Raw genomic sequence first — 13,619 nt, 5'->3', positions numbered from 1 at the left:
GATCGAGTCCCACGTCGGGCTCCCTGCATGGAGCCTGCTTCTCCCTCTGCCTGTGTCTCTGCCTTTTTCTGTCTGTGTCTCTCATGAATGAATAAATAAAATCTTTAAAAAAATAAATAAATAAAACCTCATCAACTTGGCCTCTCCTAAAGTAAATGAAGAGAGTCCCTGATCCTTGACTTAAATGTAGGACTGGCCCCACCAGTGTGACACTAAGGCTCTTCCAAAAAGAAAGTTTTGTGGCCTAAGCTGAGCTCAGATGGCTGTGTCAAACATCACACACACAAACACAGCGCTCTCCACAACAGATATGCAGAAGTACCCAACTTTAATAACGATAGATGAACAGAAACAAGACGGAGATAACACAGGACGGGGTGAGGTAGGGATGGAAGGGACAGAGGGACACTGAATATGATCACAGCAACCAACGGGTGATTCTTCTGATGCCCTGAGCCATGAGACACGACTCATGTCACCAATAACTGCATCGGTGCAGTTGGTACTCACCAATAACTGAGTAAACCATCAACTCTGGAAGGCAAGTAGTGGCACTATTGCTGAGCTTAGAACTGGGGTAGGGGTCCTCTCTGTCACAGAGTGTTAATACTCAAGGACGTCTGGGCTCTTGAGTGTTAGGTCAGCATTGTAATATCAGGAGATGGCCTCTTCAGCACATGTTCCCTAATACGAGGTGGAGAAACAGGTCCCCCCACTCAGAGTAACCAGGTCCCATTATAGTAGGTCTTTTGATACATAGCACCACCGCACATCACTGCACCCCATAGCCAGCTCCACTCTGTTTACCAAGCACGCTCCCTGCAGATGGACTTCAAGCAGAGAGTGAGCAAATGCAGAGGAGGTGGGAGGAACCACAATTGTGGGACTTGAGGGACAGGAGTTGGCTGGAGGAGCCAATGTGCACTATGTTAAGTCCCTCCTAGGCATCACTGAGGTTGTTGTTGCTCAGGAGCACCTGCTCCCCAGGCTTGAAGGCTGGCATGCCAAGGTAGGGGCAGCTGGCACAGCGGAAAGCATCGCCCAGGTAGCACTGTTGAGAGAAGAGACAATCAATCATACAGGGAAGCTGAGTGTCAGCATGTCCCAGATACATGGGCAAGAAAGGGATCCCTAATTTCATAACATGGTCACAGTGGCCTGATGGAAATGGCTGGATGCACGTGTGGCTCCAATTGAAACCCAAATACTAAGAGTTTTTAAGAACTCTAGTTTTATGAAAAACTGACATGAGAAGTTCCTTCAGAAGGCCATATTTCTATATTTCAACAGTTCAAATCATAGTTGAGCTCAGCCAAATGGCCAAATGGCATCAGGCCACCATGAACTGGGAAGAATGGGGTCAAAAATAAGTGACAGGAGCCTCCCCTACAGGCAGGAGCATGCAAACCCCCTCTCAGGAGATGACTTCTCTCCTACATACGCGTTCTCACATATTTGCCCATTCTTAAAATACTTGGGCAGTAAATGAGAGCTGGAGCTAGTCTGTGTTGGGTTTAGGATGATGCCCAATACCACTGGGGGTTTTGTGAACACTGAGTAAGACCCAGATATTTACATTTCCACAAGCCGACTTGGGCTGGGAGCTCGCCTGTTCCCTTGACTTCTCTTTTTCCAGTTCTTCCGCGAGGCCACAGGTGCTGGGGGAGGTGGAAATTGGTAGCTTGTGAGTGAGACGTGGTACCACCCACGGGCTCCAAGTCCTCAACACAGCCCAAACACACTCTAAAACTTTTCTTTTTATACTAGGATATCTTAAACACCTATGGGGCTGGGCTGACAAGGTAAGCGTGTAAGGCTGTTTAGGGAGACAGTGGTGGGCAAAGGGGGACCGAAAGGGGAGATGCCCTGTCTACACAGGCCAGTCACTACTCAGCTTCAGCCGATTAATGCTATGAGGAGAAGCAGACCCAGTGCTGTCATATTTTCCAAAGCTAAGGACAGGAAAAAAAAAAAAAAAAAAAAAGGATTTTTACTTGAAATCTCCTGATTTGTGAACGCTGGCAACTTTCACACTTAAAAGAACACTGATTCAGCAAGCCCACGCACCACCAGTTCATTTTTACCACTCTTTCCGTCCGTAAAACGAATGCAAAAAAAACCAACACTGAGGTTTCCAGGTTAAGAGGACAGACTGAATGCATGTGTCTACTCTACTTTCCCTCAAGGCCCCACTGAAACTTCAGTAAAGCATAACCCACAAAGACAGGGGCCAGGGGAAAGGAGACAGTGGCTACGCAGCACTGGGAACTGTATAGCGGAATAAGCGGAAGAGGTGACTCTGACTGAGGGGAGCTGAACTCCAAGCAGGTGGTAAGTTAGCCACTGCTAAGCACGTGGCTGACTCTCAGCCCACACTGCACCCCAAAACTTCCAAAGGAACAGGTGGCACCAGAAAGACCCCTCTCTGAGAAATCTAACCACCTCAAGGTGAAAGACCCAAAGATGCTGAGTTTGCAGTGTCCCTCACAGTCCCACCCAAGCTCCCTTCACTAAAACACAGTCAACAAATCCCAGCGCTAAGCTCAGGGCTCCCAGCTCAAGCAACCTTTCTAAAGCAACTACTGTAGAACCGACTCCAACAAAATAAGAGAAAAAACTAAGAAAGCAGCGGGGGATACAAAACCCAGAAAAGCTAACATAAGGCAGAGGGAAGGGAACCCTCAGGGGGAACAGTGGAGGGGACCCCCAGATGTCAGCTCTGCCATAGACGAAGTCACATGTGTATGATGAAGCAGGAGCCCAAAACAGAGACACACTGAAGGCTGCCACTGTCATAAACCAAGCTGCCATCATACCGTAGTATCAAGGGCAGGCAAGCCAGCCCAGATCCTGGCCCTGGCTTATCCTGACTGCACACTGGCGACCATGAAGCTTTTCCATCCCTCCTTGCCCTGCTGATCTGCTGAGGACACTCATGTTCTGCTCCAGTCTGCTCCAAGGAGGAGAACTCAAACTTTGGCGGGCTTAGAGTAGAACACACAGAGCAGCCCACGCCCTCCAACCATACTGCTGCTGGTGTCACCCTACACACCCCTGCCAAGTGTTCCATCTGTCTATGTCCTTGGTTTCCTAGAGATCTCTTGTGGCTCTCCCTGGCTTCCCTGGAAGGGACTCTTGGAGATCCTCAGGAGATCCTCTTGGAGATCCCCAGCCCAGGAGACCCTGCATACCTTAACTTTCACCGGAAGCCTTCTCAGATGGAGGGTATTGACCTTTCCTTGCCTTGTCAGGGCTGGGCTAACTACTCAATTTTTCGTAATTAAAAAATATAGTAGTTGGAGCTTCATACTAGATGGTAAACTATCAAATAAGCCAAGAATGATTAACATGAACCCGGGAGGATGGTAACCTTTGTGGGGAGACGGAGCAAGATGCAGCTGAGGAAGCATGGAGAGGTGGCTTCTAAGTTACTAGTCATATTTCTGATTCTTAACTTGGGTAATCGGTACACAGGTGTTCATCTTTATTACTCTTTAAAACCTATCTGATTATGATACTCCTCCATCTTTACAATGCATTTCACAATAAGATAAGTATTTCAGTAATAGTAAAGTATCCCGAGTCCTTGAGCCTCAGAAGACTGGAAGGCCTGGAAGACTCCACTTATGCTGACACTCACCAATTCTTGCAGGCTTTCCTCTTTTTCCCTTCTCCACATGAAGGAGCACGCAGGGAAGCTGGATCTGGCTTCTTAAAATCTTCTGGATCTAGCAGCTCATCTGAGTCAATGAGATCCTAGAGAGAGCTCGAAGAGGTTAGTGACACACTCATGGTCTCTGCTGCTAGAAGGCTGAACAAAGGGCTGCGGTAGCAGGTTTCTACGGCCCACGTAGAGGGCATCCACTGACCTCCCCTGGGCTGATCATCACATTCAAGCTGACCACCACAGTGAAGTCAACTATGTCCACAGAGGATGCACTAGGCTGTAAGGGGACTGGGAAGTAACTGACAACATGTAGAGAATATGAGTCTGAGTGTGCATGTGTGTGCACGTGTGTGAATGTTGAAACAGCAGGAAAAACAAAAACAGAAGCACTATATTTATTTGCATATATGAAGGGCTGTCATGTGAAAAAGGGAATAAACTATTTTCTATATGATTCCCAATAAGGCAAATAACAATATATACTTTTGTGCAATTCTTTGCTGAATGGGAGAACAATTAATCTTAAATTCTATGAGAACATGAACCGCAACCTGTTTTGCTATCACTGTAACTTCAACAGTTGCAGAAATTAAGAACTTTCTAATAGATAGTATTGATCAAAGACGGAAAATTATTGCTTTTAAGACAGTGAGTGTGCACTGACTTGCCCAGACAAAGGAGCCAAGAAAGTCTTTTAGCTGACAAGCTCTTTTCAGGTTCACACATGCCCACCAGAATCTTCTAGCATATCACATGAAGTGAGAACAAGAAAACCTGTGGGGAAAAGAGATGCTGAAAAAGATTTTTAAAATGCCACGAATGTGGGGTTTCCTTCCGAATCACAAATGCCAGCCACGGTCACAGGCACAGGCACAATGCTGAGCTTCACACCTCCACGTCCAGAGAGGCCACACCAAACTATGACCATTCATTTCCAAAGGGACGCCAAACAGAAAGCAGTCCAGGGACTGCAGTGCCCACTCACCACACTCTCGTCCTCCATGTCATTGGCTGACAGGGTCCAGAGCTTGGCCGCTGCAGGGTCCACAGCAGGCTTCACTGGGTCCAACCATTAAAAGAAAAAGAGCTTCGTCAAAACAGAAGAAACAAACCAGAGGCACATGGGTGTGCTTTTTGCCGAGTGTCTGTGGAGAGCACATGGGCCTGGGAGTCCGAGAGCTTGGGTCCAAGGCCCTGCTCTACCATTTGGAGAAGGAATGGCCTAGGGCTGGCTTGCTTTATGGTGACAGATGCCATCATCTGCTAAGCACTTGCTCTGCAGCAGATGCTACAGTAAGTATTTCATATGCACCGTGTGATTAAATCCTGCTAGGACCCTTATCAGGTGAGGATGTGCTGTCCTAATTTTATAGATGAGGAAAACAGCTCCAACATTTAGGCTCTTTCTACAGAGCCACAAACATGAGTCTGTCTGACATGCTTGACTTCACTCCACATTGCTGTGTCCTTATCTTAGCTTCCATCCTTAGAACCTGAGGCTAGTCGTCCTCCCTAGATCTACTGCAGGAGATCTGAAGATTAAGTAAGCAGAAAAGTGTGTGCCAAAGCCTCTGCCTCATGTGAACCTGTGACGTACAAGAAAACTGGCTCCAGAGCCAGCAGCAGTGCTGTGAGGCAAACTGGTGGCAGACACAACCCTCACCCTGCAGACCCTGTTGGTACAAAGAAGGCCCTGAGAGCTGAGTCAGTGTGAGCAGATATAGGCAGGTCCTCAGAGACAGTGTGGGCACGTCTTCAGACCAGCCTTGGTGGTTAAGTGCACCCCTGAAGATCACTGTTGCAGGTGGAGGCTCAGATCTTCCACAAGGCAAACTCCTCATTCCACAAGCCCTTCCTACCCATTCTGGAAGCATGGGTCCAAAGGCTGGGATTCCAGCGGATTTCTTAAAGATTTTGGCTGGTCAGTCAAAGCAGAGGAGTGTGAATGTACCGGCAAATGTTTGCATACCTCATGGCTGGGACAATTTCTCTTGATTCAGGCATCATGAAATAGTGATGAGGTGAGGGGGTGGCAAAGGGTGGGTACAACTGTCTGAGGAGAAATACTTTTACAAGTGGCTTAAGATCCTCAAAGTAAGAAAAGCTGACTTTACTAGCATAGAAAGGACCCATGGGAAGAGGTGCAGGCTACTCTTATCAACCACGACCACCACTGCGAGAGCTCCTGAGGATGAGTGTGGTAATTCTGGGGTGTGGAAAGACTTCATTAGCTAAATCATGTAGCTCAGGCTTCTAGAATCTGGAGGCCTCAGTGTCCTAAGAGCAGAGGAGGCCAAATGAGGTAATAGCTAATGTGCTATTTCACATCAGAATCTGAATACACCCGGGACAACAGAACATGAAACATTTTTCCATTTGGAAATGACAGAGATGAAGGAAGGACTAATCCTCTGGAGACCTCATGTCTCTGTCTAGATCTCTGGTTCAATATCTGAGTTGTCTTTCTAGGCTCACCCAGACAGAACAATGCCCCCAGGCCAGTCTTACCCGGGGGAGAAGACTTCTTGGCCAGAGAAAGCTTCAGTTGACTAGAAGAACCCACTTCAAAGTTGGGTTTTTTGCCTGTGATGTGCACAGAGAGCAAGTTGTCACTTTGGTAACCCAGGTGTTCTTGGACAGACTGTATCTCCTTGGGGCTCAAGGACTCCTGCTGCAGCTGGAATTCAAGACATCAAAAGAAGTAGGTCACACTCTTTCCACAAAATGATGTCATACTAAGTCCACCCACACAGGTGTCAAATACTCATTTCTGTGTTACAAAGTGCATAATAGCAGGAGATGATAGACATCATCACATTCAGTTTCTCAGTGATCTGTACTCTAGAGTGCTACTTTGTTTATGCACTTACTTTGAGCCAACCCTCTGGAAAGTTTTCAAGTATTTACCAAATCCCTGTCTATTAGGTACAAGGCACTGTTCCAGTTGTTCTGTGGGTTATAATAATTATGATTATCAAGATGAGTCAGGCATACTGAATAGGATGATGCCTCATGGTGTACTACATAGAGGCAGGCGCACAATAAACATAGTAGAAATAAAATAGAGAAAAAAACCATAAAGAGGGGGGAAATGTTTTCTTGGGAAGAAGTAGCGGACGATAAAGGTAGAAAACAATGTGGGAGTGCCACCTGTGTCCAGCAACTACAGAATGGTTAAATAAATCACAGCTGCTCCACAGCACTCAATATTGTTACATCATTAATAAGAGTGAGGGGCAATGAACTGGGATAGATAAATGTTGAAGATATTTAAAGGTGGAAAAAGCTAGTAATTGAATAATGTATACATATGACCTCATTTACATTAAAAAAGTACCTGTCTCTCCCTGTCACACACACACACAGAGGTCTGAGCAGCAACACACATAAAAATGTGTTGGTGGCTTCCTCTTGGGAGGGAAATGTGAGGAAGGCCTGGAATGTCACTTTATAATTCTATATTCTCCAGTATTTTTTTTTTTTGGTAAGATTTTATTTATTTATTCATGAGAGATAGAGACACGGGCAGAGGGAGAAGCAGGCTCCCTGCGGGAGCCTGATGTGGGACTCAGTTCTGGGACCCCGGGATCATGACTTGAGCTGAAGGCAGACGCTTAACTGCTGAGCCACCCAGGCGTCCTTATATTCTCTAGTATTAATTGAATTTATATGAGCATCTCTTACCTTAGATTAAAAAAAAACGGAAAACAAAAAAAACCCGGAAAACCTTAAACTAAAAAGAAAAATAAGCAAGTATGGGCATAAAGAAACTAAGGCCCTAGGTCACGCTGCCAATCAGTGGCACGGGAGGGGTGGGAGGGTACAGCTCAGCGGTAGAGCCTCTGACTCAAATCCGTGGTATTACACTTATCATGGTACAGCACTTCCCTCTCACACAAGAAAATTTCAACATCAAAGAAGGATGTAGAAATAGAAACACCTCTAATTAATCTAAGTATTTTTACTGAATTGTCAGAAGTGGGATCTTCTCCCCTTCTGGTGGAGGCTGGGACCCACTCCAGCCTCCACCAAATACCTGAGGATGATTCAGGTGCCCGTGTTTCACTTGGGCCTAGGATTTGTGTTCATTAAGAGACCCGTGTTGCTCTCTCCCTGAAACATGGGCACCACCACTCCACTCCACCAGTACTGAGACCAGAATATGCCCCAACCCACAAGGGCCCAAGCTGAGTCTATTCAAAGGAGAGTTGTTCCAGAGGTTCTGTCCTTTGAGACACTGTGTATCTTACATGCAAAGCACTTCCCAATTTGCTTCCCAGTCTACGTGACACTGCACCCCTCATTTTCCATGCTGTTACTCCCCTGATTCTCCCCAGACCTATGGACAGAGATCCTGGGTGTGGTCACCCAAGGTCTCAGTTCCCAGCAAAGGAGGTGGTCTACTAACATACCTCTTTCACTTCCACGAGACCAGAAAGAGTCAGGGCCGAACACAGCTTAGATGTCGTCCTCACTTTGCTGTTGTTAACTGCCAAGAGGAAAACCCTGATTAGCCGCTTCATGGGCCAAAACAGGAAAAATCAAAAAGGATCCTATTTGGGTCAGCTGGCAATAAAAGTGATCGTGACAGTATTTTAATTTGACAAATCCTTCTGGTTGTTCAGTACGTGCTTACCTACGCCCCTAAGTGTCAGAGAATAATTCTATTGTTATTGTCCTGTCTCACTCGGCTTCTTGGAAGAACCCTTCTGGGGTTTCTGGACACTGAGTGAAAAGGAGGCTGAGGACTCAGAAAGCACACAAGTATACTCTCTGCGCAGTTCCTACAAGAGAGACACTGCAGCTTCCCGTGGTCTACACTTCCAACAAAGAACACTGGCATCTGCCGCGTCCATCACAAGTTTCTATCCCCACTAAATGCTTTTACATATTTCAAAATACTTTCGTTCTCTGGTTGCATTTACAAATTGAGTCATCACATACTGATGGAAAACGGAACAAATTCAGAAGTGACAGCTTCATTACTGAGCAAAAAAAAGGTTTTTATTTCCTGGATCCTATCATTAGTTTCATATGAGTCAATAATTACGACTCATCACTCCCAGACTTCCAGTCATTATTTTCTAACTTTTTATTCCGAAATAACTATAGATGCATAGGAAGATTAAAAAAAAAAAAAAAAAAAAAAGGATGCTTCTCCTTGTTGCCCCCATGGGAACATACACAAGTACCGCACACCAGAAGACTGGGAAGTTATCACTCAGGGTCCACAGAGTTCCCCAGATCTCACCAGTTTTGCATGCACTTGTCTGGGTGTGCACAACTCTGTGCAATCTTACCATGCTCACAGCTTCATGTGAGCACTTCCACAGTTGCAAGGAGCCCTCCTGAGACCCCTTTCCAGGCTCACATATCCCCTGCCTCTCACTCCTAGCACCTAGTAGTCATCAGTTTGGTCCCCATCCCTAGAACTTTGTTATTCCAAGAATGTTACAGGAATAGAATCACATAGCATGCATCCTTTTGGGATTGGCTGTTTTCCACTCGGCACGGCAAGATTCCCTTGAGATTCATCCAAATTGTTGCACAAGTGAGTGGTTTATTCCTTTTTATTGCTAGAGTTTCCTGTGGTATGCATGTACCACAGTTTAACCATTCAACCTGTTGACAGACCCAGCCATTTTCAGGTAGACATTTTCCTCCTATTGGGTCAAAGATCATAGTTCCGTGAGATGCACTGCTTCAGATTTTTACAACCAAGGAGAAGGATCTCCTAATGACAGCTCCTGCTCAGAGAGATGCAGCAAACGTACCTAAATATTTAACGTTGTTAAATTCTAGTCTTCCAAATAAAAATTTCCTTACCTACAGCTGTCTCTACTGGCTCTCTCAGAAAAAGACATCCACCAGGCCGCAGGATCCGGGCCATCTCAGCCAAAATCTCAGTGCTGTGCAGAGTGGTGCTTCCAGGAATTACACCCGACAAAATAATATCAAAGCTAGATTCTTTGTGGGCAGCTGAAAAAAAGGAAGGTTCTGATCAGCAATCACCTGGGCCCCTGAGGCAATCTGCCCAGCCCCCCAAGGTCCTGCAGAGGCTCCAGGCTTGGCCCTGGAAGAATGAACAGCTACCTATCTGGCAAACGTTATTATACCATTACTAGCAAGAGGGGCAAAGAAGCCACTATTCTCCCTTGGTCTTATTAATTTCATATCCTTTATATGTCCAGGAAAAGAAGTAAAAAGGAAGCTGGCTGAAGAGTAAGCTTTTTTAAAAATGCAGGATATCTAATAACAACATACTTATAAAAATCAACTACACTCTTTTAAGTCCACTGTATCTCAACTGAAAAACGGAGTGACCCCCTCCCCCCACTGCCATCGTGTGCCACTCAGAACAAAAACTCAGATATCAAGGAACCGCATAAACGCAGCACCCCCATCAACCCTCTGCAGCCCTGTAAAGACAACGGGTAGGTACTTACATTTCAACAGCTGGTTGATGTTTTCCACAGACACTTGGCCCTCATCACCTGTTAACTTTTGAAGCTTGTCGACCAGATCTTTCAGAGCCTCCAGGGGGGATGACTGATCCCAGACCACGGCCACAAACTGGCCAGCTGAGATCCCATAATCTGCCATTCCTGCCATGCTGATGGACCTAAAACCCATGGACCAAAGGAGAGTCATGACTGAGCAGAGATAAAAGCACAATTTAATCTATGAGGTACCAGCAAATACAATTAGAATCACCACCTAATTCCGACCTCCCACCATGGCATGCTGACCACACTAGAGTATCTTCCTGTGGATGCTACAGAGACTAAAATAATGAACCCGTTACCTCAAGGATTCTTAACCCCAACATTCCCCAACAAGGCAGGTTGCTTCCTGGATGGGAGTCCTGCCTTGGCAGTCAAGTATACAAGTTGAAGGCAGAAAGAGTATTTCTCTTTTGATTTGGGACAACTCAGCTTGAATGGAAGGAATATGAAACACACAGGACGTTAATTAGGCAAAAGTATGACTCAGCAAAGAAGGCGAATAAATTGGCATAATGCCACCACAAGCTTAATGTTTTTTTTTTTAAAAGAGACAACATATTTACATTTGGCAAATAATGAGATTTTCTCTTTCATGAAAATAAGAAAATTCAATTCTATTGAATCTGCAATGATCAATAGTACCTAATATGTCTTTCTTTCACATTTACTATTGCCCAGGCTGTTCAAAGGACCTTATATACAATATCCCAACTGAACCTCAGTACAACCCTAAACTCTGTATTATTCCAATTTTATAGGCAGAAAAATTGAAGCCATTGACTTTGCCAGGTCACACAACTACTAAATGTGGGAAGACCTGGAACATGAATCCAAATCCATGTGACTATAAAGCCCACACTTTTAATCTATGGAGATTCCCCCCACCACCACGGGTCAGCTTTCCCTTCCACTTGATACGGACAGGAGTATAGAATGTGCTCATGAAGCAATTAGGTCAGGCGATGGCATTCTACTCAGCTTCTCCTTTCTTTCTTCAACATTAATGCCATCAAGTTCCCGTCTTAAAATAGCTGTAATGGCATAAATGCAGACGCCACAGTAGACAAGTCAAGCATGGACCAGGGTTGTGCTGAACACCTCTGTCTTCTGTAGAAGTTGCTAACTCAGTCACAATTACACCACCACAGACACTCTGAGACTGAATTTAGGCCTTGTCCGTTACACCCTTCCTTCTTCAAAAATATTCAGTTCAAATGATTTGCTCTTCTGCCTACAAAACATGGCCAAGTTAGCCAGTCACTCTTAAATACCACAGTATTTTGATTTTGTCATTCATTTCCTAAAGTTTACTTTCTAGTGCAAAACCAAAACACTTTCTTCTGGAATCAGGTCCTCCATGATCTGGCTCCGTCTGTATCTCCCACCTCTCCAAAGTGAAGCCCTCCTTGTTCTATGAAAAACCTCCACATTTTTGCTTTAATCATGCCTTTACCTGTTTGCTTCCATGTGGAATGCCCGTTCTTCATTATCTTGACCTGACTGCAAGCCCCAGTAAAAGGATGCCATGTATTATCAGATAAGCAGGATTCCTTAATCACCGAATTTTTAAATCCTTAAAAAGCATACACTCAAGAACTGACACTTTTAAGCTTTTAACTGTCACTTGATGTTGAGAAAGAACTTCTGTAAATCTTTAAGGTAAGCGACTTGGGATCAATGTTTAAGAATCAGCCAGGGGTATCCCAGTGGGGCCTCCAAAAAATTTAAATAAGGAAAGAAAAGAAAAGAAAAGAAAAGAAAAGAAAAGAAAAGAAAAGAAAAGAAAAGAAAAGAAAAGAAAAGAAAAGAAAAGAAAAGAAAAGAAAAGAAAAGAAAAAGAAAGAAAGAAAGAAAGAAAGAACCAACCAGGGAAGACAGGAATAGGGATTGCTGGGCATTAAGTTATAAGAAATACAGGACCTGTTTCTGGAATGATGTTCACACAGGTTCTCTCCTGGGAAAACAAAAGGGACAAGCTCCCTGCCCACCACCAACAACTATAACTTTGCACTGTACTCACAGAAAAACCATCACGAAAGAAAGAACAGGCAAAAGGTTACTTGTTAGGCAGAGAAAAACAAAAAGCCAGGTGTCTAGATCTTTCCAGCAAGACCTCTAGACCTCTGCTTAACAGAGGCAGTTTTATAGGCTTTGAATACAATGAACTGGACTTCTACCATTGGATTGTCTACTTATTAACTACATGATCATGGGTCCAGTTATTAGCTCTCTCATTTCTTACCAATAAAGTAGGAATCATAATCTCATATTTCACAAGGCTGCTGTAAGAAGTAAATAAGATAAAAATATGCAAAGCACTCAGCAGGGCCTGACACAAAGAGCTCAGTGAAATGTTTTCAGAGAATTTTTATATCTTGGTGGCCAGTTTATTTGCCTTTGCTTCAAAGAGTCCCCATAAAACCTATTCTTTCTCCTCAGCCATCCCTGCTGGGAAGACTCCCTAGGGAGATGCGATGCTTCTTTTACATTGTTAGAATTACACAGTATAAGAGCTGCACTTTATGACATCTTCAATACTACTCCAATGGGTGTGTATCAGTACATTAGAAGGACGTAAAATACTTTGTGTCCCATATCTCCCCAAACTAATCTTCTATGGAAAGAGGGAGCTCATAAATGTATTTATTAAACATTAATCCTCAAAACACAGACATAGCCACCACTCTGTTAGCATTTTCTCAATAAAGTGGGAGATAATGTTCTTCTAAGTATCTAAAAGCCAAAGGATGGTACTTTCCATCATCCGAATTTTCTGCTTTTAGCAATCTTTCTTTTTTAAAAACTATAAGAAAAAAATGTCTGGCGCCTGAGGTGACTCAAGAGCCTAGTTGCATATCTAAAAAGATGTGGAGGGGGCAGCCCGGGTGGCTCAGCAGTTTAGCGCCGCCTTCAGCCCAGGGTGTGATCCTGGAGACCCCGGATCAAGTCCCACATCAGGCTCCCTGCATGGAGCCTGCTTCTCCCTCTGCCTGTGTCTGTGCCTCTCTCTCTCTCTCTCTGTGTGTGTGTGTCTCTCATGAATGAATAAATAAAATATTTAAAAAAAAATAAAAAGAGGTAGAGGTAGAGTTGAAGAAGTGCAAAAGTTGAAGAAGTCATTGTCATGTCATGGGCCAGTCATTGTCATGTCATGGACCTTAGATGTTAAGCACCTCTCTAGCGCTCACTGCTGTATACATGTGCCCATGGCTCTTCTAAAATGCAGGGAATGCAAGGCAGGGAAAGCAGATGTCTACAAGTATCTTCTGGAGATTCATTTATTTCTAAGGTACCCAATAAACATCAAATCCTGAGGCATTTGGCTCGTCTTATGGATGAAGGGGGCCAAAAGAAAAAATAAAAAAGACTGAAGTTCAGGTATCAGTTCAAACCAAGGATTAAGTCCTTTTAAGTCAGGTACATAAACAATTCTGAGAATATTGAAA

At 44.5% G+C, this 13,619-nt stretch overlaps 1 protein-coding gene across 1 annotated transcript in view; it reads right to left on the bottom strand.

Annotated features, from left to right (window-relative positions):
* Positions 1-311: 311 nt before the first annotated feature.
* Positions 312-13,619, bottom strand: part of CIAPIN1 (cytokine induced apoptosis inhibitor 1) — a 15,511-nt gene continuing 2,203 nt past the window's right edge. Inside the window, exons 2-9 of the mRNA XM_041765576.1 lie at positions 10,114-10,289; positions 9,494-9,646; positions 8,080-8,156; positions 6,176-6,344; positions 4,653-4,726; positions 3,641-3,756; positions 1,577-1,658; positions 312-1,051 (exon numbers count right to left, since the gene is read on the bottom strand). Of these exons, the coding sequence (XP_041621510.1) occupies positions 941-1,051; positions 1,577-1,658; positions 3,641-3,756; positions 4,653-4,726; positions 6,176-6,344; positions 8,080-8,156; positions 9,494-9,646; positions 10,114-10,279 (948 nt within the window). The 5' untranslated portion in view covers positions 10,280-10,289 and the 3' untranslated portion in view covers positions 312-940. The remainder of the gene's footprint in view (positions 1,052-1,576; positions 1,659-3,640; positions 3,757-4,652; positions 4,727-6,175; positions 6,345-8,079; positions 8,157-9,493; positions 9,647-10,113; positions 10,290-13,619) is intronic.

The sequence above is a fragment of the Vulpes lagopus genome, chromosome 8 (assembly GCF_018345385.1).
Source record: "Vulpes lagopus strain Blue_001 chromosome 8, ASM1834538v1, whole genome shotgun sequence".
In the NCBI taxonomy this organism is placed as follows: domain Eukaryota; kingdom Metazoa; phylum Chordata; class Mammalia; order Carnivora; family Canidae; genus Vulpes; species Vulpes lagopus.
Note: the sequence above shows the minus strand (reverse complement) of the source record. Positions and strands in the feature narration are given on the sequence as shown.